This window comes from Oncorhynchus clarkii, chromosome 1 (genome assembly GCF_045791955.1).
Source record: "Oncorhynchus clarkii lewisi isolate Uvic-CL-2024 chromosome 1, UVic_Ocla_1.0, whole genome shotgun sequence".
In the NCBI taxonomy this organism is placed as follows: domain Eukaryota; kingdom Metazoa; phylum Chordata; class Actinopteri; order Salmoniformes; family Salmonidae; genus Oncorhynchus; species Oncorhynchus clarkii.
In genome coordinates this window covers 66,901,080-66,928,180 of record NC_092147.1, presented here as the reverse complement: position 1 = coordinate 66,928,180, position 27,101 = coordinate 66,901,080, and the positions used below count along the sequence as shown (strand labels likewise).

Genomic DNA, 27,101 nt, shown 5'->3' with positions numbered 1-27,101 from the left:
GAAATTGTCAAAACGTCATAGATGTCATGGGCATCACTTTCACCTTGGCTTGCTTGAGACGGCACACCAAACTGTCCCAGGCTTACTCAAGCCAACAAAAATGTTAACTTTTGTTGCACATAGTATCACTTATTGCCTCATTAAATCCATGACTGGCCTTCTTACAGTAATATAAATGTTATGCAAACATTCAAAAATGAATAACACTTTTTTGGAACAGCATCAGTGTTTCAGTCAGATGAACCGTTTCACTCTCATGATTCTCATTTCCACTCTAAACCAAAATCAGCAAGACATTCAGATGAAGGTGCATGTTGACGCCGTATGAAAGCCGGTGCTGAGAGCTGATAGTGATGAGTTGAGCAGCACATCACACAGGTTAGTATTGGTTGGCAAAGCTCCACAGCTGTCGGGTGCAGCACCGTAAGAGGACACTGTTTTCTCATTTGGAACATGAAAAATAAGATTTTTTATTTTTTTTCCCCAGACATGAATGAAAACACTGCTCTCATTGGCAAGCTTTCGTTATGGGAACGTGCCTCTACTGGGTCAAGTAGCGTGTTGTTGCTCAGCTATCTCACTAAGGAGGTCATAGCCCCATGTAGGTTCAGTATGAGAATACTGTATTTATTTTTTTTACCCATAAAGAGGGGTTTAAGATGAGCTACTGTTCCCTTTTAATCTTATAACAGTATGACATTTTCATATTGCAATAATGTGACGTGGTCTACACCTTTATTGCCTAATTTAGTGTCTGTTAGAGGTTTGATTCACCTTAGTTTTAATCTAGCACGCTCTTGAAATCTCAAAGACAATGTTGATAATTTCTCTCAAAATACACACAATTTCCCCCAATTTCCTGCCCATAGAGAGAGCTTCCTGGAGACTTGTTGTCGTTAGAGGTTCTGTGATTAGCTGGTGACATAGAGGCTGGGAAGGGTTGGTAATTAGGGATAATGACAGGGAGTGTAAAGATGTTTGTTGTCCACCACCCAAAAGGGGCCTTTCCTCAAGTCCCTGCCGATTTGGAGGAAGTCAAAACAAGCCCTGCTAATTGCCGTCGCTCACTGACTTTGTAAGCACAAAGACAGCAGGAAATGTGTTAAATATAAATAAAAGGAAGCACAAGGTACCTGCTTCTGTTCAACAGACCTGATGTTGCAGATGAAAGTACACAGATGGCATAGCTACAACAGCACTAAGGCATCGCTCTGTGTCAGGAATAGTTTCCCCATAAATAACACTTTATGGTTACCACATAAAACAGAATATAAAACATTAGAAATATCTGTGGGCTTACATGCAGCCCTGGGAGAAGCCAAGAGGTTGTGAGTAAATAACAAGTGGGCAGGGAATATCTTTACCTCACTCAGTCTGCAGCATTCCTCCATATACTCCTCCAGGCTGTCACTCGTCGTGCCTTTCCTCAGAGGCCGCTGCTCAAAGTCAACCCCTGTCATATCGTCACAGGCCCCTGTAGAGCACTGTCTCCTGGGCTTTGTGTTCTCTGAGTTGACCCCCTCAGTTACAGCCTTGTTTTCACCCAGCTGCTCTGAACCCCCTTTACCGTCCTCAGTGGGGTCCCTCAAGGCTGTGTGCTGGGCCCTCTCCATGTCTATGTCCTTCTCAGTTATATGAAGGTCTACCCTCTCAACTTCTGTGTTGAGTTCAGCCCCCGACTCCACCATATCACACTCCTGCACAGCACTGTCTGCAGTCATACATGGTGTGTCTCTCATATCCTCTGTTTGTTTGGTGTCAGAGCACTGGTCAAATGTGAGGAGTGGTTCTGGGGTAGGGACAGGAGTGTTGAGGTTACAGGAGTCATAGGAGGGTTCCCGGCTGTGGACCACGAAGCTCTGCTCCGAACCGGTGGGTGTGGAGGGAGAGTTGGTTCCACTGGGCAGTTCCACCCCAGAGTCCTCTGACTCAAACTTGTACAGCCTGGAAAGCTGAGAGTTTGAGAAAATGTTTGACAGGTAGTCTGAGCTTGACTCCATCAGGGACTGTCCAGGCATGTTATCCAAGTCAGCATTTCTCTCCAAGCCTTTGACAGGCTCTGAGATGTCCTGCTCAGAAACTGACATGGCGATAGTGGATGAAGAATCAACAGCGTTGTTGAGGAGCTTCTCATGGAAGTTGTTGAAGAGCTTCATCTTGGTCAGGATAACCTCATTTTCCAGCACATTGTCCCCCTTTCCTGTGAATAATGAGAAGCATTATTAGTAAAACAGCCTTTTTTTGTCACTTCAATTTCACTCCGTTAACCCCAATGAAATGAAATAAAATGCAAAATAAATACTTGAGTGAATGCCAGTTTTCAAGTGTTGCATAGCAGTACCCTAAGGGCTTCGGAAATACCATTGTCAGAATGCTAACTCTTTCAAAGTTAACTCTTTCAGATTAAAAAAAACAGACATAGAATATCTGTGAACATCCCTAACACCTAATTACAATATCTCTTTCCTAAGGAGAGTGGATGTCAAAGAGTAAAATGTAAGACACAGAAGTTGAGAGGGTAGACTCAAGCATTTGAAAAAAAATCTCTCTTCTTGTGTATGCGGGATTATGGTGTTTTTATTCCAAAAGACTCATGAATGACACAGATGTACTGTCAAAACATAGATCCAAGAGATTTTTGAGGATCTTCCTGTGAAACCTGAGGACTGGTTTTATACCATCCAGCATTCTTCAACTCGGAGGTACACAAATACCCTAGGGCACATTATTTGTCAGTGCCCCACACTGGGCTGTCCAGCTTTGATCTTAAGGTCCAGTTAATACCATTATGGGGCACTCGTATGTGACATCTCCGCTTTCTCGCCACGTGCAATCTGATACTCATCGCTGTCAATCAAACGTTCTTTTTTTCACTTACCTTGAATTCCAGAACAACAAATGTACATACCACCATATCCTTGAGCAGCGAAGAGGTTTTAATTAAATATTAGTATTACTCAATTAAAAAGGTTTAGTCCTGTGCTGCAAATCTAACCCATAAACCATTCTGGTATAACATAATAGTAGATTGTTAGATCAAACTTCAACAATAAAGAAGGTTTGGGGAATAGCCACTGTTTAAATTGAATATCTGGCCCATAGAAATTTGAGATTAAAAAAGTTATAAATCCAGTGATTTCATCCACTTTAGAGGGAACTTTATTAAGGGGGTGGGGGTTGGAGGACACGTTTGTGAAAACTAAAAGACTAGTAAAACTAAAGTATTTTGAGTATCAATATAAGTTGAATCCCAGTACCGCTCACAGAAACAAAACAAAACCTTCTAACATGATGCCTACTTAAGGAGTTGTGGTGCGTCATTTAAGTATAAACACTAATAGGGTAATTGCATCTCTGGTTGTTAGGAAATGAGGCAGGCGGACATTGTGATTGGAGGGGAAGAGACATGGGTAGGATGATAAATAATGAAATTCACAGGAGCTCAGGCTGCGCTATATACCCGAAACCTATTTGGCAGGGAATGAGTCATTGAGCTGAGTACACAAAACTGATTGGAAGTAGGTGTAACCACCACGATTTATTAAAACATCAACTGCCAAACTATTTGGAAACGGTGATGTGTCAGATTTAAAAGCAGCCAGTCCATTACATTGTAATAAATCATGACAGTGATACGGTTTCCCTCCTTTTGAAGTTAAATGAATGAGTTATTGCTTTATTTAATGATTTTAGTATGGAATTAAGTTTGAATTTCAGACGGGTATATGAGGTGGAGATACCTCTACCATGTTTGTTTGCAGCTTTTTCTCACAAAACAAAGCCTGTAGTTTTTTTATTTCACTGTGAATAACATCCACAAAAATCAAAGTGCACCCATGTTGTTCATGAGAAAAATAAATCTGTTGTGATAATATTGTTTTGGGAATGGATAGTGGCTCTGCCAAAACAATGATAGGACCAAATAAGATTGAAATGCTATCAGACTTGGTTCTGGCTCAGGTCTCTTCCCATTCAAAATGTCTGTGTTTTCCCAATTATTTTACATGTACCGAAATTGGCCAAAGCTAGTGGATCAAGGTATTGTGGAAAAGTTACGTGGGGTTTTCCAGATCACAAAGTTAGCCTCTTGAAAAGATTCATAAATGATACTGTTGCTCAGTGCTGTCAAGGTGGACATTAACTTTAACATTAGTATCAGAAGACAATACTTGCATATACAGTAAAGCGTAGCCTACATGTGTTGTCTCATTCGAAATCCCCAGTTGTATGTGTTCAACTAAAGTACATTCAGTCAAAATCCCAATGTTTATTTAGCTACATATCATGAATTCCTATTAATCCCCATAATTGCATGTGTTGTACATGCGTCATTTGGTATGTCTCACTTGATTAGAATGAGATGTGTATTTTCTTCATGCCACTCCCATAGTGCTACTGTTACATGTGGAAAGAATTGCACTAGCTCAACTCAAGACATCGTATTCCCAAAACAAATTCTTGCAGAGGAGGCAAGGAAACGTATTTCCTGTTTACGTCAAATGGCGGGAAAATGTAGCACATTACTTTTTCCACCGTGGTCAGAGACAAAGTACAACTACTTAGACACTGTTCAGGCCCTATTGTGCCCAAGATGATCAAACAACATCAGATAAAAGACTAGTATCAGTGTGGGTTATTTCTGAGGTAAGTCGTTCTTGAACATGTCCCTGGAGTATACAGCCTTTGATCCAGCACGTACACTAAGTCCCAAACCAAGCTCATATAGGATCATATGGTGCTTCCCTGAATAAAATAAAGTAATAACAAATTTAAAAACAAACTGAAAGACACATTTAACCAAGCCCTGTCGCTCCCAGAGGAACACACAGCATGGACACTCCTGAAACCTCAGCAGTCCAAACAGAAGTATGTAAATGGTTGTCTAGGATGGTCCTCAAGGTATGACTGTACTGTAAAACAACTAAGAAATATCACATGTATACCCGTTTACAGCAGCTCCCTAAGCCTTGATAAGGCGGTGGTCCCTTGGGGGAGATACGAGAGACTGCAGTCCATGTGTAACTCCAGCAGCACAGCCCTGACTATCTCTTAATTGGCTTTATCAAGTCAGTCTACAGTCAGTCGTGTTATCAACAGGAGTGTAATGGGAACTGGTGTATCTCACACAGTGGTAACAGAGATAAGAAGGAGTAGATAGTTAAAGAGCAACACTAATGATCTCCTGCATAACGACTACTGTGCTGCACTTCATCTTATATACTCGCAGAAAAAAAGGTGCTGTGTAGAACCTTAAAGGGTTCTCCGGCTGTCCCAGTAGGAGAATCCTTTGAAGAACCCTTTTTGGTTCCAGGTAGAACCCTCTTGAGTTCCATGTAACATGGAAACCAAAAGAGTTCTACCTGGAACCGAAAAGGGGTTTCCTATGGGGACAGCTGTAGAACCCTTTCGGAACCCTTTTTTTCTAAGACTGTAGACAGACATACTGCACAATATGTAGGCTGTTGTATTTTGGGTTGAAAGTTACACATTTTTTGTATTTACTATACTGTAAACAAAGCTCCCCAACTGCCCCCCCCCCCCCCCCCCCCCCCCCCCCCCCCCCCCCCCCCCAAAAAAAAAAATATATATAACTCATCCGAGCTTGCTTTAACATGCAATAAAATTGTAAACCACATTTCCTTAATGTTTAGCAGCTAATATATTACTCCCACAAGCAGTCATTTACTCTATACTTAAAAGTTCCCTGACCTCCTAGGTGGGTCGTTCCACGAAATATGTGCCTTTTGCGTCCTTCTGATATTTTATGTAGAAGTTGTGCACAAGTATTACATTTTAAAAGCCTGTTATATTAAATGAGTGCCCTTTAATATAGACCACATGGAAAATTCAATAAATCAGATTTTGAATATGAATTAAGACTTGCTAACGTGTTACTTTGTTTGGCACTTATTATAGTCATTTTTAAACGTAACTTCTTCTTATTAAGTGAACATATGCTCTTTATGATAGTATATTAAATGTAGGTGAAATAAAACCTCAAAAGGCACCTAATTGGTGAAACAACCCAGGTATTGATATCCACTAGTCTTTTAAAGCAGTGCTGGGCTTGTAATTGAACACAGGGGTTTGCTGAAGAAGGGACATGTTTGCTGTTGGCCATGAGGAGAAAACAATCTGCATCCAAATCCCCCTGGATTTTCAATTAACGACCTAGAGACCTGGCTCTCTGTTCAGAGAGATCAAACAGCACCTCGCCCAGCTCCAGGCAGCTTGGAATGTGAATAATGCAATATGTTGTAAGTAACCAGGAGTATGAACATAGTGGAGTTATGTGTTTTGTCAAATACAAACAAGATACTGTTGTGTAGAGACCCTATTTTCCATTCCGTTTTCTTCGACCACAAACTCTTTATTCAAGAACTTATCTTTCAGAAGAAGTATTGGAATGACTGAGTTGGAGAAGTTTACCAGGTTTTGGTCAACTGGTTTTGGCTATAGGTTTTCACTCAATAGCCAACCGAAGTGGTAGTGTAGTGGTTAAGAGCGATGGGCCAGTAACGGAAAGGTTGCTGGTCTGAATTGCTCCTGTAAGTCGCTCTGGATAAGGGTGTCTGCTAAATGACTCAAATGTAACATCAATCATGCAAAGGTTGCTATGTTTCAGGTTGCCTACACAGAATAAGCTTAGAGTAAATAATTTGTGAAGTCTCTTTATCCAAGCCATCTTTTCTCAATCAACAACATTAAGAGAAAACGGATCCATTTTTCTGTGACTGAACACACCAGGAATTTATTTTCAAAACCAAGACTGTGGAAATTAATAAAAGCTGGAGATGAATAAAAAACATTCTGTAATGGATTAAAGTTAGATAGAGAATTTTGTTCAAGAAATGAGAATAACAATCTTTCTTTGAGAATAAACTTTTTTCTGTTTTCTGCTCGGTCTATGCTGTCTTGTCATACATTTTTTATAAATGCAGTAATTGCCAGTTCCTCTGAATTAGCAGCAGACAAAAACATGTGACCAGAGTGACTTTAATTACACACTGAAGTCACCTTGCTTATTCAACCACTTAATCCTACCACTGCCATTGTGACACAATCTGCTTGGTTTGATCCCACAAATCACCAGGTCTTACACCCAAGCAGGTGTCAACATCTCCCAGGTGTCATCATAGGAAAGACAAAGCAGATCTGAAATCCTACACTGTAATTGAACAGGCTCAGTGGAGTCAGCCCGTTTCCAGCAAGGCTGAGTAACCCCACACATGTAATTAGGCTACACACTGTCCGCCCCTTTAGACTCGTATTTAGCCTCCTTTCTGTCAGAAATGACAGAGTCAGACGTTTTGCCGCAACATTAATTTAACATTCCAGACGTGTAGTATAATATTGTCGTTCAGGTTGGCCAACCAAAAAAAGTCATTTGAAAATCAACTTTACAATGATCTCACTAAAGGAGAGTTTCGATAAAGCAGATGGATTGCCCTGCTGCCCTCCCAAATGCCTGGAGCCTCCACTCTGCTGTGAGAACAAAGGTTTAAGCTCCTGGGTGGCTGTCACTCCCTCACAGAGGGAAAACACATCCAGCCAGCACCAGTGTGTTGCCAGAGGCTGGTGGGATTGGGAGTGGCTAAAATATGTGCTGTAAGGAGAGGTGACATCCGTCCCTCTGCGGTGTGGGTGTGTGTGTGTGTGATGTGGGTGTGCGTGTGTGATTGTTTCCTCCATTAGATATCACGGCTCCTCCCTGAGGTGTGTTGACCTGTGTACGTGCAGACTCAACATTCTACTACTGCTCTCTCCCTCAAGGGTAGAAGCTGGAATCCCAACAAACAGATGATTTATTACTAGAGCATGACAGATTGTTGTTAGGCTGAGCATATACATTTGAACTGAAAGTCTCCCATTGCTTCAACTAGGCCAAGAAGAGCCACAACTGAAGTTTTTTTTCCACTCACTAAAAAGTGCGTATTCCTCAATAACTTTATCTACCCAAGCAAGTGTGCTCTTCATAATGGAAGGGCAGCACCCCACTGGCAACACACTGGTTGAATCAACGTTTTATCCACCACATTTCAATGAAATTACGTTAAACCAACGTGGAATAGACATTGAATTAACCCAGTGGGTCAGGCTCTGGGCGATGGCATGTGTAAGCCCTGGGCTAAACTGTTCATTCCGTAAGTTTCTTGGATTCTAAGTGGAAAGGTCATAAACAGGCTGTGACAAGCCTGCAATTTTTACAGCCGGGGGGTTTAGCAGAATGTCCATTCTCTGTTAGCACTTTGGGTGGTCACAAGCCTGCTGATAGACCTTCATTCCTACTACTAGTCATTAAGTCACTATCATCATTTTCTTTTTTTGCAAGTTTCACCCTTAAGTTGTTTATGAAGTAATGGTAACTGGAGGTGAATCCTCAAGAGCCACATTTATAATTCTAGGACAACACAATTATAATTCAATTGACCCATGGAAAACAAAATTTTCCAACATAATTTCCACTGCAGTTCAGGTGACAGAAACCATATGTCCTATCTGGTGAGGTGTGAAATACCGCCACACAACTTCCATCTCACTCCTTCCCCCCATCTCTTGCCCATCCTAAACCCAAGGAAGCCAACCAGATCTCTTTTCAGCTGCATGTCTCTCAACACACAGGCCTGGTATCTTTTCTCCCTTTCCACCTCTTCCTTGGACGTGGCGTCGACCCTGAGGAGGGATCCCAGACTCCCTTTATCAACGTGAGCTAGGAGGTGCAGGGGCCCCGCTCCCCACTCCCCACTATCGGACGCCCTTAGGATAAGACAAGAATGTGCAGGAGAGCTAACGCAAGTAAAGTCTCCTTGGGGCCAGTTTCCTCCGACAGGAGGTCTGGAGTTTGAATCCTCCCACAATCCCCCTCACCAACCAACTCAGTTTACCTCTTAATTGAACGCAAATCAACATGAATATGTTTTAATAGGTAATTCCCAATTTTGTTGGATGTTGGATGAATGAATCCTGTATTGACACAGCCATTGGTTTTTTAACCTCTTGAAAAAGAAAAGGATGATTTTGCTGACCATTACATCCTCAAAAGTAATCCACGAAATGCAGATTTTTATGACCGATAACCCTATGAAATGGCATTTCATCCAACCACTAACAGGCATAAGTGTGTTGTCACTGTTGTGATCATCATTCATTATTGTGGCAGGATCACACTGGAAAAAATAGGGCATCAAGACACAGTTCATACATAGTTGAAGAAAATGTGTAGAGTACTCTCTCACTCCCTTCAGGTTCTCAAATAACTCAGGATCTGAAAAATTCCTGTCACCCTTTCCAAACAGGATGATTCCATATAGCAGTGAATTCCACTACGTGCCGTTCTGCCTGGCTCTGAGTCAGGGTGATGAATATGGGGAGAGGAAGAAGGGACAATTCATTTGTGGAATGCTACAATGTAAAAAAAAAAAAAGTCAAACATTACTAAGTATTTGCTCAGGGAAACTATGCACAAAGATAGAGCCAAGGACGTTTTCTCAATGTTAGCTCCTTTTTCCCGAGAAGAATTACAATGTCATTGTAATTCACAATCAGTTTTTGAGACAATCCTCTTGCTGTGAACTAAACAGTGATCAAATGACAACAATAGGACATCACAAGAATAGACCAATAAATGCCTTGTCTTTATGTACTGTTCACAATGTGAGCGTTATCTTTACAATGGGCCTTTTCTTCCAATCCAAGGATCATGACAAACAACGTGATTCCTGCCAAGGAAGGTCTAAGCTCTTTCACATCTACAACAATGCTGGGAATTTTCTGTCTCAGGACAAAACAAATTGAGGATCTGGGGGGGAACAATCCTTCCCAACAGGTGTGGAGGACATACTGTACATAAGCTGAGATCGTTATCTGATAGAGGCGGATTCTTGGAATGCAGAGAAATGAGAAGTGGAAGAAAAATGAGGAGTTACACTGTATCACAAGGGCCCCATAGATTCTGTGACTATCAACAGGTCCTAAAAACAACATCACTTTGTTTTTGTGTCAGGGTATTTGAAACTTTTTTTTCCTGAAACACACCACATAAAGCTTTTAGTCTGCTGATTACCATATGTAATCTAATATTCTCCAGACATGAGGATGAGGATTGAACGTGTGTCACAGTCCTGTTTAGAACAGATCCACAGCACAGACTTTTAATGTCCCTTTTCCGTTAGGTTTTGTTATTTCATGACACTGCTCGAGTTTTGAAAAGTCAACCTACTTGTTCATGGCACGTCTGTACAAGATGCCTCGTTTTAGCTTGGGGCGTATATGACAAACAGATGGTACACAAATTAGGATTTTTTTTATTTTTTTATGTCACTCCCCAATGGTAGCAATTACATTTATTGACATTGGAAAGCAAAGTAATTGTTTTGTCTGGGCTTCAAAATAGAACCATGCTAGGCTGTGTAATAAAAGAGCATACTCTGGCTTATTCTAATCAAGAGACCATTTATACTGTATCAAGTCCAGTTCTCTTCCGTCAGTAAAGTTCTGAATTTAGCACCTGCAGATTCACAGCAAAGCAAATGTGTTGTCTTGCCCTTGCAACCTTTTAAGTCTACCACGAAATGCATCCTTAGTCCTTAATCGAACTGCCAAAGAGGTAACACGGCCACTTTACTCTCCTCAGTTTACTGAGAAAAGTCTGTGTGGATGTGAGACAATATATGTTTGCTTTTGGATATGAGGAGTTGTTCATGTGATGAGACAATTAGTCTCCTAAAATCCAGACACCATAAAAGCCCACTGCTGTTAACTAAAGACACCCTCCACCTTGAGACTGAAATTACACCTCTGTCTCCAACCACAAAAACACATCCAGCAGACACTCAAATTACAATTTGTGCTAGCAAATCCAACTGCTATAGACAGCTGGTAGGATGAGACATCATGATGGCATAAGAGATAGAGACAGGTTACATGAAGTGTACTATACCTTTCCTCCAGGGGGTCAGAATGGCAAAGGACTTCTGCCAGCTGAATACCATGCTGGCTTTAGTCCTCTGGCTCATGAATGGAATTCCACAGGTTCAGAAATTGCAGAAAAAGTTAGTAAAATACTCCCTCCTCCTCAGCCTAAAAAACAGCAGTCAAGCACTCCTCATCCCGTCTTGTTATTTGTCTTATTTTCTGCTTACTCCAGCTCCTCTGAGGCTCTCAAAGTAAACTTCAGTGTTCAGTTCTGTGGTTGGCATCTGTTGTCACAGGTCACAGAGCTGAGGCTGTTCCCTGTTTGGGTCATGTTGCCTGACTGCTGCCTACCTGTCTGCCAGTCTGTCTGGTAGCCTGCCTGTGGCGTGTTGCGTCTGTGAGTGTGTGTCAGTGAGCTTCACTCCTCCATCAGAGGAGAGAGAGGGGGCCGGCCTCAACAGACAACACGCACAGAGTCGCTGGGAGGAGTGGCAGCCAGCCAGAGGGAGGAGGGAGGGAGGGAAGAGTGGTAGGAGGAGGGGGGAGAGAGAGGAGAGGGAGGAGGGGGGAAGAAAGAGAGGAGGATGGGGGAAGGGAGGGAAGATGGGAAAAGACTATGGAGAAGCCAGGGACTCCAATTCATCCTGAGGGTGAGGGGATAGAGGGATCGATTGGCAGATGTAGTATTATTCACTGAAATATATAGAAGGATGGAGATTTTCTTAAATGTCCAATGCAGCCATTTTTATCTCAATATCAAATCATTTCTGAGTAACAATTAAGTAACTTACGGTGATTGTTTTCAATTAAAATTGTCACCACTTTGTCATAGGAAAAGTGAGGAGGGGGGGGGATCTGCATCATGTGTCAATTATGCTTATCATAAAACAGGTCTGTTTCACTTTTGACTCTCGGTAAAGAGACAGAATGGAGAATGTGCTTTTCTGTCTTTCATTATTAACTCTCACATGGTCCAGGAAATACCAAAGCAAATTAATATGGATTGGATGATCCAGTCTGCCTCACAGTAGAGTTCCTAATCTTCTTTGACAGCAAAATAATATCTGCTAAAAGATTCTTCATTTTATCCCACAAGCTACGTTTCCATCCAATTGGCGACAGACTTGTTGCGGATAAAAGGCTGTGCGTGATGACATAGTGCAGATAAAAGTACATTTTGCGGTTAAATTCCCATGTACCGAATAAACAACACAAGTTAAATGGGTTTCCATCACATTTTCAACTTTACTGATGGTTTTCTCACAAAAATGTTTGCATTATATAGAGAGTGTGCCCACTCTGGTATTGGCATGTGTGCTTTAGACAACAGCACGCAGATACAGTGCAGATATAGCCTACATGATAAGATAAGTATGGGCAAAAGAACAAGCTCATTTTTATTTGTCAAATGGCAGCCAAGCATCGATGATCATGTCACCAGAAAAAGACCCTCGATAATTATTGGTAATAAAATAAAATCCAAGTGTATTTGTCACATGCGCCGAATACAACAGACCTTCCCATGAAATTGTCACATCCTGATCTGTTTCACCTGTCCTTGTGATTGTATCCACCCCCCTCCAGGTGTCGCCCATCTTCCCCATTATCCCTTGTGTATTTATACCTGTGTTCTCTGTTTGTCCGTCTTGCTTGTCTTGTCAACCAGCGTTTTTGTGTCTCAGCTCCTGCTTTTACCAGTCTCTTTTTTTCTCGCCCTCCTGGTTTTGACCCTTGCCTGTCCTGACTCTGATCCCACCTGCATGACCACTCTGCCTGACCCTGACCCTGAGCCTGCCTGCCTGCCGACCTGCACCTTTGCCCCTCCTCTGGAATGTTGACCTCTGCCTACCCTGACCTTGAGCCTGCTTACCGTCTGGTACCATTGCCCCACCTCTGGTTTACTGACCCCTGCCTGCCTTGATCTGTCTATTGCCTGCCCCTGTTGGAGTATTAAACTATTGTCAATTCGACATGTCTGCATCTAGGTCTTACCTTGATTCCTGATAGAAATGCTTACTTACAAGCCCTTAACCAACAATGCAGTTTTAAGAAAATAGAGTTAAGAAAATATTTACTAAGTAAACTGAAGTAATAAATATAAAAAATATAACAATTAACACAATAAAATAACAATAAGGAGGCTATATACAGGAGGTACCGGTACCGAGTCAATGTGCGGGGGTACAAGTTAGTCGAAGTAATTTGTGCATGAACTGTAGGTAGGGGTAAAGTGACTATGCATAAATAATAAACAGCGAGTAGCAGCAGTGTAAAAACAAAGGGGGGGGGGATTTGATTCATTGTTCAGCAGTCTTATGGCTTGGGGGTAGAAGCTGTTAAGGGGCTTGTTGGACCTAGACTTGACAGTCCGGTACCGCTTGCTGTGCAGTAGCAGAGAGAACAGTCTATGACTTGGGTGTATGGAGTCTTTGACAATTTTTGGGGCCTTTCTCTGACACTGCCTAGTATATAAGTCCTGGATGGCAGGAACCTTGATCATAGTTATGTACTGGGCTGTACGCACTACCCTCTGTAGCGCCTTACGGTCAGATGGAGAGAAGTTGCCATACCTGCGTGGATGCAACCGGTCAGGATGCTCTCAATTGTGCAGCTGTAGAAGTTTTTGAGGATCTGGGGACCCATGCCAAATCTTGTCAGTCTCCTGAGGGGGAGAAGGCGTTGTTGTGCCCTTTTCACGACTTTATTGGTGTGTTTGGAACATGATCATTTGTTGGAGATGTGGACACCAAGGAACTTGAAACTATTGACACGCTCCACTACAGCCCCATTGATGTGAATGGGGGCCTGTTCGGCCCTCCTTTTCCTGTAGTCCACGATCATCTCCTTTGTCTTGCTCACGTTGAGGGAGAGGTTCTTGTCATGGCACCATACTGAGAGGTCCCTGACCTCCTCCCTGTAGACTGTAGACTCCCTGTCTCATCGTTGTTGGTGATCAGGCCTACCACCGTTGTGTCGCCAGCAAACTTAATGATGGTGTTGGAGTTGTGCTTGGCCACACAATCGTGGGTGAACAGGGAGTACAGGAGGCGAGTAAGCACGCCCCCCTGAGGACCCCCCGTGTTGAGGATCAGCGTGGCAGATGTGTTGTTACCTATCATTACCACCTGGGGCAGGAAGTCCAGGATCCAGTTGCAGAGGGAAGTGTTTAGTCCCAGGGTCCTAGGTTTAGTGATAAGCTTTGTGGGCACTATGGTGTTGAACACTGAGCTGTAGTCAATGAACAGCATTCTCATGTTCCTTTTGTCTCATGTTCCTTTTGTCCAGGCAGTGTTGAGTGCAATTGGCCATGACCAGCCTTTCAAAGCACTTCATGGCTGCCGACGTGAGCGCTACGGGGCGGTAGTCATTTAGGCAGGTTACCTTCACTTTCTTGGGCACATGGACTATGGTGGTCTGCTTGAAACATCTAGGTATTACAGACTCGCTCAGGGAAAGGTCTTGTGAATGTTGACCTGTTTAAAGGTCTTGCTCACATCAGAGGAGAGCGTGATCACACAGTCGTCTGGAACAACTGGTGCTCTCATGCATGCTTCAGTGTTGCTTGTATTGATGCGAGCATAAAAGGCATTTAGCCCGTCTGGTAGGCTTGCGTCACTGGGCTGCTCACGGCTTTGTTTCCCTTTGTAGTCCATAATAGTTTGCAAGCCCTGCCATATCCGACGAGCTTCAAAGCCGGGGAAGTAGGATTCGATCTTAGTCCTGTATTGATGCTTTGCCTGTTTGATGGTTCATCTGAGAGCAAAGCAGGATTTCGTATAAGCATAGGGATTAGTGTCCTGCTCCTTGAAAGCGGCAGCTGTAAGCTTTAGCTCGGTGCGGATGTTGCCTGTAACCTATGGCTTCTGTTTGGGATATGTACGTATGGTAACTACGTGGATGATGTCACTGATGCACTTATTGATGAAGCAGGTGACTGAGGTGCCATTGGATGAATTCCAGAACATATTCCAGTCTGTGACAGCAAAACAGTCCTGTAGCGTAGCATCCGCGTCATCCGACCACTTCTGTATTGAGCGAGTCACGGGTACTTCCTGCTTTAGTTTTTGCTTGTAAGCAGGAATCAGGAGGATATAATTATGGTCAGATATTTCAAATGGAGGGTGAGTGAGAGCTTTGTACGTGTCTCTGTGTGTGGAGTAAAGGTGGCCTTTAAAAGCGTTGGTTTGTGGTGGTAAATAGAGGGCTATGAAAAATGATCTTGGTAGATAGTGTGGTCTACAGCTTATCATAACGTATTGCTCGCCGTCCTCAAGACTACCTTAATATTAGACATTGCGCACTAGCTGTTATTGACAAATAGGAACACACCCCCACCCCTCATCTAATCAGACGTAGCTATTCTGTCTTGTCAATGCACGAAAAAACCCAGCCAACTGTATATTATCTGTGATGTCGTTCAGCCACAACTCGGTGAAACAAGATATTCCAGTTTTTAATGATAGGATAGTCTCGAACGTAGCTCATCCAGATTATTTTCCAGTGATTGCTCGTTGACCAATAGAACGGATGGTAGAGGTGGGTTACCCACTCGCTGAAAAATTCTCACAAGGCAATCTGATCTTTGGCCCCTGTAGTTCCTTCTTTTCTTCATGCGAATGACGGGGATTTGGTCCTTGTCCGGGAGCAACATTATATCCTTCGCGTCAGACTCATTAAAGAAAAAATCTTTGTCCAGTTCAAGATGAGTAATCACTGTTCTGTTATCCAGAAGCTCTTTTTGGTCATAAGAGACGGTAGCATCAACATTATGTACAAAAGAAGTTAGAAACAATTTGAAAAAACACCCAAAATAGCACAATGGCAGCCATTCTTGAAAGGAGCATCACCTTGCACGTTCACCTCCCTGTGAAGTTCATCATAATTTATTTCATCTGTAGCCTAATAACCCAATGTCTATCCCACGTTGGTTCGATGTACTTTCGTTGAAACTACGTGGAAACAACGTTGATTCAAGCAGTGTGTGCCTAATGGGAAACTGCATGCTTTCCCGACGAGTCATAGTGGGAGGACCACACAGCATCTCATCATGTGACTCCAAGTTTACTTTGATATGATGGTTATTATATCAATATTTAGGCATAAAAGCATTTCCACTGACATTTATTGCATAATTAATTTTACAGACACAAAAAGACCCCCTCTTGTCAATCCTATTTTGTTCAATCAACATTTGGAAGGTTTACCGACAAGTTTTCTGTTTCCATCAGGCCTGTCATGACATTTTTTTATCCAACATGTACTTTACTCACATAAGAAGGTTGAATGGAAAGCTGGTTAATGTTAAAGCCAGACTGTATTAACATCCGCTAACATATAACATCTCAACAAAACAATGGATCTGTAAATATTTTACTACACTTCAAGCCTGCTACTGTACTATTGTTAATCAATGATAGCCGAAGTGAGACATTTCAAAACATTCCAGAAATATATGGATGGATTTCCAGTCTTGTTGTTTGTTGCTCCTTTCCTGATATTATTAGATGATCATATTACTTAGAAATATTATTGACACATAATTGGATACCATCCAGTCTCCCCTTATTAAAACAAGTCTTATCCTGTTTTTCTTCTATCGGGAAAACAAAACAAGGTGATGGAATTCAGACACACCCATACACTTGCTGCAGTCAGCTAGGCCACAATACAAGACTTATCCTTTAAACTTTTCTCTCTCTTTCACTCTCTGCAGAGGGATGAGGGGGTGGATTAGCTTTTTGTCTGTTGAGACACTAATGATACTTACCATGGAGCTTTTCTTTGTTCTGGGTTGAACAAACTAAAGCCTTGTAGTTGTTGGGATAAATAAGCCAAGCGTTTGAGTGATTGTTGGGAGGGAAATGTTGAGTAGATTCTAAATATACCAAATTCCTTTTTGAGACAGATTAGGCCTTTGTGTTTTGACATTTTTGCTCCAGTGCTGGCCATTAACAGTGTTTTGGTAAGGGACAGGTGGAGAGGTTAGAGGAGAGACAACACAGGGGTGAAATCCCTCCAGGGTGTGGATGGAAATGAGTGGGTGAGTACTGATAAAGCTTGTATTACTGGATAAGGATAGCCCATCCTTTTCCACCTTTTAGCATACCTTCTCAGAAGCTGTGATTTGCATCCGATTTTAAGGAAGGGGATGCAATGCAATCTATATCCTATAGTAGGCTAAGTACTCATTGACCTTATAGCATTTACACACCGGGGTCACCTACATAACTTCTGAAGTCACACTGTCATCAGTATAAACCATGTAGTTGCTGGGCAGATTTCTTATGATGATGTAATTGATGACTTTGCATCAAGGAAGGCAGAAAGGTCAGGGTTTAGATGGCAGTTGTGCAATTTAGTTTGTGTGTTTCTTGTTTGAAGTGCAATAGTGTAATAATTAGGTTCTCTTCTTTATACGTGTGTTATTCTATTTGTGTATTTGTGTGATATAGGATTTGTGGAATTTAGTTGTATTTGTGTGTTTTTTGTTTGCAACAGGGTAATAGTGTAATTGGTAGCGCCTAAACAGGAATACTTTCCCACATACATTATTGTGATGGGAAATACCCATCTTTCCCATGTCCTCATCTATCCTCTGTGATATTTTTTAACACGTGGAAAAACAAAAGCGCTCCACTCACTGTTGGGGACATTGTCACAAGTGAGATAATGAGATGTACAAGCGAGTGTTGGAGCCAATACAAATAAGATTTTGTTCATGGTGTCCACAAGATAAAACTATTTATGCATACTGATGCGGAGTTAGCAAAAAAAATGTTTGCTTGGGATTTTTTTCGACTGGGCTTTTGCGAACGGTCTTGTTGGTCTTGGATCTGAATGGGAACTTTCTCTGCAGGCTCGATACTGATCCTTTCCATGTGTTATATAATATAGACTTTTAAGAATGTGCACAGGCTCACCGCATGCTGTTTTGCACAATCTTATGCATTATTTTGAAATATCATAACAGGGGTTCCTTTTCAGTCAGCAGATGAAAAAAAATACAAACAACATCAATCTGGGGCCTCATTAACACCTCAGAGCCAAGTACAGACCAAGGGCCATGTTCAGTCCACCTACAGTATATTATACCTTGTTTTTTTATTTCACCACTGTTGATACGTGTGCTACTACAGATGTAGGATCTTAATTTGATCACCCTGTTGCAGGAGTACTTGTAGTGTATTTGAGATTTCAAAAGGTTTCTGAAGTTTGTCATTTCCACTTTGACATTTCAGACTTCATTTCCCCTTATGAAAAATGTATCAACCCCTACAAAAATGTTAATCAATTATAATACACATAATAACTTCCTGATGCTGCGGGATCATTTTTCTGCTGTAGCAAACCGTCTCAAATTAAGATTTTCCATCTGTAGGCAATCACATGGCATGTTATTGTTTTGATAGCCTACAGTTACTATATTAGTCACGTGTCGAATTCTGAGGGCACATGGTAAAGGAAATGAAGACTAATTCTCCAAAGCAGAGGTTAATAATATTCAGGTTTCAGCAGTGACACATTCAACTGTTGTTTCTTCCTGCCAGTTTCATTCCAACCATGACATCACACGGATCAGGTTGACTCAAGCATTAAAACATATAACTCACTCCATTCCCTCAGACTGTTCTATCCTGAAGAGCTCAGACAGGTCTCTCTGTTACTTTTGGCAAAATGTTGTACCATGTGGGTTTGGTTATCACCGTTACTGTTATGTAAAGTTCAAGACACTTGCTTTACGGTATGAAATGGCCTGCTTAAAAAATGTAAGGGGGAAGAATTGTCAGATTCACACTTCCAAATGATTCCTGGTGCTGTTTTTAAAACAATAACATGAGAAAGTAAGGAAGAATAATATACAATTAGAATACAAACACATGTTTCCCAAATTGGGCAGACTCAGTTGGAGCCATTGAGCACGCCACTCTCCAGACATGACTTATCTGAAGGGCTTGTCAGAGCTACAATGTGGGCCACTGATAAACTACACTGACGGTCAATGGAAGTTGGGGTAACATTGTAGATACTGAGAGTCTATTGAAGAAAGACTTGCTATAAGGGAGTTGACTTTACAGGGGAAAATCTGTTCCTTCACTATATTGGCACAGGGAATTGATGGGCAACAAGGTACAAAGGTGAAGACAACATTCTACTTTCGAATTGCATGAGCTTGTCTGGCCAGGTATTCTATAATTAGGTGTTGATCCCCGGGAACTGAAGATGTCTGAGGGGATGTGAAATGTCTGAGAGGATGCCAGATATCTGAGGGGTTCCAACAGAGATGTGATTCCAGGAAAGAGGATCTAAATGAAAGAGGAGAAGAGTGCAGCCCCAAAATGTTGGGTTTTGACGAATCACATTCTCAGAAATGTTGCCATTGTGCTGATCTTCATAATGAGCCACCAAAAATGGTGACATCTCTAAACTGTCGATCTCTATCCTTATTTTGCTGTTTTCCTCCAACTAGTCAGCTTTAACAGTCTGTCCTCTGGTAACACTAGCCCACGAATAAATAGTTTTCATTAAGGTTGGCGTGAGAGGACGACAGGGCAAAGGTTCTGTAATATCTGTAGTACAAGTTCTGTAATATAAGTTAATCCGTACTTCTGAGAATCCTACTTCTGAGAAAACTCTAGAGACACTAAGGTTTAGAAATGACTTGGAAGCTGTATATCTTGGCGTTTCTATAAAATGATTACAGTCGGAGAAGATTCTTGGATAAATAAAACCACATGGGTCTCTAAATGTGCCCTGTTCTTTAGAATTAATACTTCTTTAGCTGATGAAATAATACAGGCCCATCTGGGTCGGATCAAAAAGGATGATTTATTCAATTAGACCTGTCTCCACCTTTTTTTCCAATCTTTCTGTTTCTGTGTTATCCCTGAGTTTGGTGTAGGACTCTGAAGCACACACCATGAAGAGGATACGGAGTATTCACAGGTGGCATGGTTGAAACGTGTACACATTTAGTCCCACAAGACCCTGCCATTGTTTCACTGTGTTGCTCTTATTGTATAATTTCCCTTCTTCCTCAGATCTTTCCTACATGAGGTCAGAGCGACAGCTACTGCGGAAACGTATGGTGGACAGCACGTTCACTGTTCCAGACTCCCCGGCTGCCCTTTTCATCACGAGCAGAGAGCCGTCCTCCCACCTGATCCACAGCTTTTGTCTATATTTCCTTTGATTGAGAGACTTTGACAAAGACATCAATGGGACAGACACCAAGTGAAAGCATAAGGGCACACTCATCCACCTCCACTCCTGCAGTATGCCAATGACATGGCCTTCACCACACACATCTAAGCCTTTCGCTTTGTCACTAACATTTTGTTTTTCCCACCCTCGTGTTTGGAGGACGAGGGAGAGACATCATCTGTGATCATATCTGCTTGTTAGAGTCAGACTGATTTTCTTGGGAGAGCTTTTGGACAATTACTGGATGGACATAAAAGGATCTGAATGCTGACTAACCTAAGAATGACCCATTTTAGGGTAATTTGCTTCTGGTGGTCAGAGGATCAAAGAGAAGGGCCATTGAGTTGTTTTAACGAGCCCCCACCCCATCAACATTTCCACATAAACTCTGTTTATTTGAATTTACTGTCAATCCCTGATTACCTTCTTGGATGTCCTTTTTTTGGGGTGTTGACTTAACTTACTATGTTTGGCAGAAACTTACCGGAACTGGGTCAAAGAGGGGGGGTTTGGGGGAGAGGGAGGGTTGGTTTTATTCCAGATCACGCTCTCTTGAGTAGGAGGGATGACCTCAGTAATCTGATTATTGTCTCTGTTATCATAAGGCATTCCAACTACTTTTAATAACTCTGACTGCGTGCCTGCAATGGCTTTGCAGCTAAACAAACGTATTAGGTGTGCCTGAACTCTAGTAAAGTCAGAGGCTAAAAGCACTGGGGTGCATTGTTGGACAGTGACGCACCTTTAACCTGAAGCAATAGGATAGTCTAATATGTGACAATTCATTGTGAGGGCAATGGTATTGGTAAATCATCACTAAAGTGGTATGACTCATATGTCAATCAAGGCAACAACCTTAATCAGATAATACACTGTGTGTTGTTTGACTCATGATTTTATGTGAACAAAATGAGAAATGGTCCTAATAGCGCCCACATATTCTTTAGTGGAAATGAAATAGGTCTCTCTTTTTGACAGCACACTTGGAATTGGACACAGTTTTGTGTTTTATACCCGCTGATAAAAGTGTGTGTTGATTTGGAATTATAGACGCTTCCGCCCAAATACCAGTTCAAGTTCTGATCCAGCCCTGTTTTGTCTTGAACTTTACACAGCATTTTGAACTGCACGTGGCCTTTATGAGATTAGGTTATGCACACATGATAAAGATTACAAATGTCAACAAAGAAAATGGCTGTACTTGTTAAGGCGTGTGTGACTTGTGCTGTGTCTTTCAAAGTACTTAGAGTGCAGTGTTTTCCACATGTAGTACGTGGACAGTTGGAATTCATCATTGTCACTACCATTATCATTATCACTGGGAAATAATTGGTGGTCTGACACATCAAAAAAACGAAAGTCCTCAGCTTTATCAATGAATGATGGGGCAACATTTTGATCTCTGGCCGTCTGTGACCAAGAGAACGTGGTCTTAGTTCAATTCTATGAAATGTAGTGTTAGTATTTTGTCATGTTGAGAGCTCTAGAATATGACAGCGAGATGAAACTAGTATCGCTGCATCCGTTACATACTGCCATTTCATGAGTTTCACAGACACAGGAAATTGTTTCTTTGTCTAGATAAGCCAGAAAATGTGACCTGTCATTCCCTATGCAAATGTGGGCTCTGAAACTTGACACTTCAAGTCAGCCCAGCTGGGAGAGTGGGAGTGGAGAGCAGCGAGATGGGGCTTTCTTGTGCTATAAGACAGGGGACCCTACGATGTTCACAGAGCGCTTTGTACCAGAACGTCAGTCGGTACCGGTCCAGAACCGCTCAATGTCTCCCAAACAGGGAACATAACATCTAAGAGGTTTTATAGTCTTTATAAGCATAAATAATTTGATGCTTTTAATGCTTTAACAGCTAGCACTGTCTTCATTACATCTATTGTTTTATTCAGATTTTGTGAGACATGAACGATATGACCTGAGAAATCCTTCAACATGACATATTTCAGCAGATATCCCATCCGAGAAACAAACAGTGACTGAGGAAGCAATTGTAATAATTCGCCAGGGTACACCAAGGTCAACCCCCATGATTCACACAGTGAGCCACTGGCAAGGAGTCCTATGTAATGTATAGATTACAGCGTATTTACTCCTCACACCTTGAATACCACATCGTCACATGAACACTCTCCCCTGTAATTTGAGCCTGCTCGACTCTCAGACAGTGTGTAAGTCTATACTTACTGTGGTTGACGTGATGGAGGAGGCTTGCTTCTTAGCCTCTAGATTTATGATGAGGAGGGATGGCCTTGATGTGTCCACAACAAAGACCCAGACAAGTCGTTTCTTGCATGTTGCTCTCTTGGTTGAGTGTACAGCGAGAAAAACAATGTCAAAATGAATGCACAATGAGCCTTTGATTAAAGTCATTGCAACATGGGGGATTGTAGGAAACTTGGTGTTCACGACATTTGGTTATATTTTTAACAGTAAAGCGGAGAAACAGTAGCTCTATAAAGTCTCAAAGGGTATAGGAACATGTACAGGCCTTTTCTTTATAAAGCACATAACTTCCCACACTAAGGATCAAAAAGAAAACATAGTTGAGGAGCCTTTTGCTAAACTAGCAGATGGGGAGATGAAATGGAGGAAATGGGTTAATGGGTAGTTTCCATATGTTTACAGCTAGCAGAGTCTCATTGATAACCTCACAGATAACCCAGGCATATTTGTGTGGGCTTGAAGCCTACACGTGCTGACCCAAGGTCTGCTCTTTAGCTCGGGGATTGTAGTCTAAAGCTGCCAAGTCATCCTGGGGTTATAGTATTGTTTCACAGTTGATTTCTTATCCGTATCCCACACTGGCATAACTCACCCCATTTCTGATATCTTACCAAAGGTCTATTTGTGGTTGAATGGGGTGGCCAATGTGACCACAGTTAATAATGCAGAGCCTGTATAACATTACTAAATATACCATTCCTTATGCTCTTTTCTTTCCCTTGGATATCAGATAATCTATGCTTTTTCACATTTGAAACATTTGAAACTGATGTACAAACATCAGCATACCAAACTCAAACAAAAACAGTTTTGCTCTTGAGGACCTCTTCACCACAGATTTTCACAACATTGTTAGCTAAGCCCTAGGCACAACACCCAGGAACACAGCAGCAGCTAGTTTACACCATTTACAAGTTTCCACAAACGTTCTCCCTGTCAAGTAGCCTATCACCTGAAGTCTAATGGTCAGTGATTGAACAATCAACTGATAAGGTTTACGACCAGAAATAATAACTGTAGCGACCCAGTGTTTATAAACGTGAATATTTACTTTGCTTTTGTGGCAGAGCCGGTGCCACACAGGGCTATAGGCCAGAAGGCTGAGAGTTCATTGACCACCACTTGCCTGTTTCGTTAGTTCACTGATCAAAGCCGGTTGCAGACAATGATCAGTTAGGGGGAAATCAGATTTTCAACATTTTAATGCCATATTTATAATGTTTGTCACATCCTGACCATAGAAAGCCTGTAGTTTCTATGGTAGAGTAGGTCAGGGCGTGACTAGGGGTTTTATTCTAGTTTATTATTTCTATGTGGGGTTCTAGGTTTAATTTTCTATGTTGGTGTTTGTGTATGATTCCCAATTAGAGGCAGCTGGTAATCGTTGTCTCTAATTGGGGATCATACTTAACTTGCATTTTTCCACCTGTGGGTTATGGGATATTGTTTCAATGTATGTCTTTTGAGTTAGTGCACATAGCAACTCTGTTAGTCACGGTTCGTTGTTAGTTTATTGTTTATTTGTTTTTGGTCATTGCTAAGTTTCACTTTATTCATTAAAATTATGTGGAACTCAACATACGCTACGAACGTGACAATGATATAAAATATATGCAATGAGTTTTCCACCAACAGGTATCTGTGCCAATGCACCACACAACTAATAAACAAAACATACTGACATAGTTTGCGTTTTTAACACCACAATAAATAGACTGTCAATCTCGACAAACAGAAAATACATACCTCCCTACCTTGTAGACTTACCCAGTATTGAAGGCTTGGCTTGACATTCTCTGAATGTCATGAAACTGGTGTTTTGTAACAGATGTCTCTTTCCATTCATCAAATGTGCATCTGCACTGTTTTGCTTGATTGATTTTATTTGTCAGTTAAGAAAATACTATACACATAATTTTTAAAGTGAACGGGATTACACAATAAAGTCGGTATCAGGTATGAAGGTAAGACCCAGATGCAGACAACGTTGAATTAACAATGGTTTAATAATCCAAAAGGGGCAGGCAAAAGACAGGACAAGGCAGGCAGGGGTCAGTAAACCAGAGGTGGGGCAACGGTACCGGATGGCAGGCAGGCTCAGGGTCAGGCAGAGTGGTCAGGCAGGCGGGCTCAGTCAGGACAGGCAAGGGTCAAAACCAGGAGGGCGAGAAAAAGAGAGACTGGGAAAAGCAGAAGCTGAGACAAAAACGCTGGTTGACTTGACAAACAAGACAAACTGGAAACAGACAAACAGAGAACACAGGTATGAATACACAGGTGATAATGGGGAAGATGGGCGACACCTGGAGGGGGGTAGAGACAATCACAAAGGCAGGTGATTAGGGTGTGACAGTCGGGGGACTTTTTGGTCCCTACATTTGCTGCAGCATATGCTACAGTTTTTCTTTGGCCATGTTAAGTTCCAAATGTAATGTTGCGTTTGCCACAATATAATAGTCTGCTCCTATTTTCACTATAAGCAACTTACACAATCAATAGGGGAGATTTTTGAGTTGTAAGTCTCATGTCTTCACTGTTCTATTATGCACAATGATGCACCTGGCCTCTCTGCTGCCTATCAGCTATTCCAATTTGTTCTTGTTGATTCATATTTTAAAAATTATGCAGCTTTGAATGTTTTTATGTTTGGTATGATTGCTAGTTAGCCTATTGCAGAACTGGAAAAATAATCAACCTACCACTATTGTCACTATGAATGGTGGATGCAGGGCAGAATAGTCCATTAGACTGGTAGACTATAACTGACCTCTGGTATAGTAAAAGTTAGCACGTGGAAAAGCATAGTTCACAAGGGATGTACCAAAACACCTTGATATATGGGAGGCGCATGCAGGCAGATGGGGAAATTTGGCTAGGATAGAATAAATGAGTAAAACCTGCAAAAGAGCAAATGTACACTACCGTTCAAAAGTTTGGGGTCACTTAGAAATGTCCTTGTGTTGCCTCCCGGGTGGCGCAGTGGTTAAGGGTGCTGTCGCATAATTGGCCTAGTGTCGTTAGGGAGGGTTTGGCAGGTTGGGATATCCTTGTCTCATCGCGCACTAGCGACTCCTGTGGCGGGCCGGGCGCAGTGCACGCTAACCAGGTAGACAGGTGCACAGTGTTTCCTCCGACACATTGGTGCGGCTGGCTTCCGGGTTGGATGCGCACTGTGTTAAGAAGCAGTGTGGCTTGGTTGGGTTGTGTTTCGGAGGACGCATGGCTTTCGACCTTCATCTCTCCCAAGCCCGTACGGAAGTTGTAGCGATGGACAAGATAGTAACTACTAACATTTGGATACCATGAAATTGGGGTGAAAAGGGGGTAAAAAAAAATACAAATGCAAAAATACAAATCTCTCTCTGGGAAGAAGCAGGGCGGTGTTGTATGTTTCATGATTAGGGTGTGATTGTGATAATATATCAAGTCCTTTTGATCACCCAAACTAGAATACCTCACAAATGCTGACCGTATTACCTCCCAAGAGAATTCCCTTCCGTGTATATTCCCCCTCAAACCGATACCATGACGGCCCTCAAAGAACTTCACTGGACTTTATGCAAACTGGAAACCACATATCCTGAGGCTGCATTTATTGTAGCTGGGGATTCTAACAAAAGCAAATTTGAGGAAAATGTTACCGAAGTTCTATCAACACATTGACTGTAGTACTCGCACTGCTAAAACACTCGACCACTCCTACTCCAAATTCCGGGATGCCTACAAGGTCCTCCCTTTGGTAAATCTGATCACGACTCCATTTTTAGCCTCCCTTCCTATAGGCAGAAACTCAAACAGGAAGTACCCATGCTAAGGACTATTCAACGCAGGTCTGACCAATCGGAATCCATGCTTCAAGATAGTTTTGGTCACGCGGCCTGGGATATGTTCCAAGTAGCCTCCGAGAACAACAAAGACGAATAAACTGATACGGTGATTGAGTTTATAAGGAAGTGTATATAGATGTTGTACCCACTGTAACTATTAAAACCTACCCTAACCAGAAACATTGGATAGATGGCAGCATTCGCGCAAAACTGAAAGCACAAACCATTAAACCATGGCAATGTGACTGGGAATATTACTGAATACAAACAGTGTAGTTATTCCCTCCGTAAGGCAATTAAACAGGCAAACATCAGTATAGAAACAAACTGGAGTTGCACATCAACAGCTCAGACATGAGACATTTGTGGCAGGGTCTACAGACAATCACGGACTACAAAGGAAAAACTAGCCACATCGCGTACACCAACGTCTTGCTTCCGGACCAGCTAAACACCTTCTTCGCCCAATTTGAGGATAACACAGTGCCACGAATGCGACCCTCTACCAAAAACTGTGGGCTCTCCTTCTCCGTGGCCACGTGAGTAAGACATTTAAGCATGTTAACCCTCACAAGGCTGCCGGCCCAGACGGCATCCCTAGCTGCGTCCACAGAGCATTCTCTTCCTATCCCAGTCTGTTGTCCCCACATGCTTCAGGATGTCCACCATTGTTCCTGTACCCAAGAAAGCAAAGGTAACTGAACTAAATAACTATTGCCCCGTAGCACTCGCTTCTGTCATCATGAAGTGCTTTGAGAGACTAGTCAAGGATCATCACCTAGATCCACTTCAATATGGTTACCGCCCAAATAGATCCACAGACAACGCAATCGCCATCGCACCGCACACTGCCCTATCCCATCTGGACAAGAGAAATATGTATGGAAAAATGCTGTTCATTCACTATAGCTCAGCATTCAA

At 42.1% G+C, this 27,101-nt stretch overlaps 1 protein-coding gene across 1 annotated transcript in view; it reads right to left on the bottom strand.

Annotated features, from left to right (window-relative positions):
- The window catches only part of LOC139410744 (uncharacterized), a 28,022-nt gene extending 16,630 nt beyond the window's left edge, over window positions 1-11,392 (bottom strand). The window contains exons 1-2 of the mRNA XM_071156209.1: window positions 10,940-11,392; window positions 1,365-2,200 (exon numbers count right to left, since the gene is read on the bottom strand). Of these exons, the coding sequence (XP_071012310.1) occupies window positions 1,365-2,200; window positions 10,940-11,015 (912 nt within the window). The 5' untranslated portion in view covers window positions 11,016-11,392. The remainder of the gene's footprint in view (window positions 1-1,364; window positions 2,201-10,939) is intronic.
- Window positions 11,393-27,101: the final 15,709 nt, after the last annotated feature.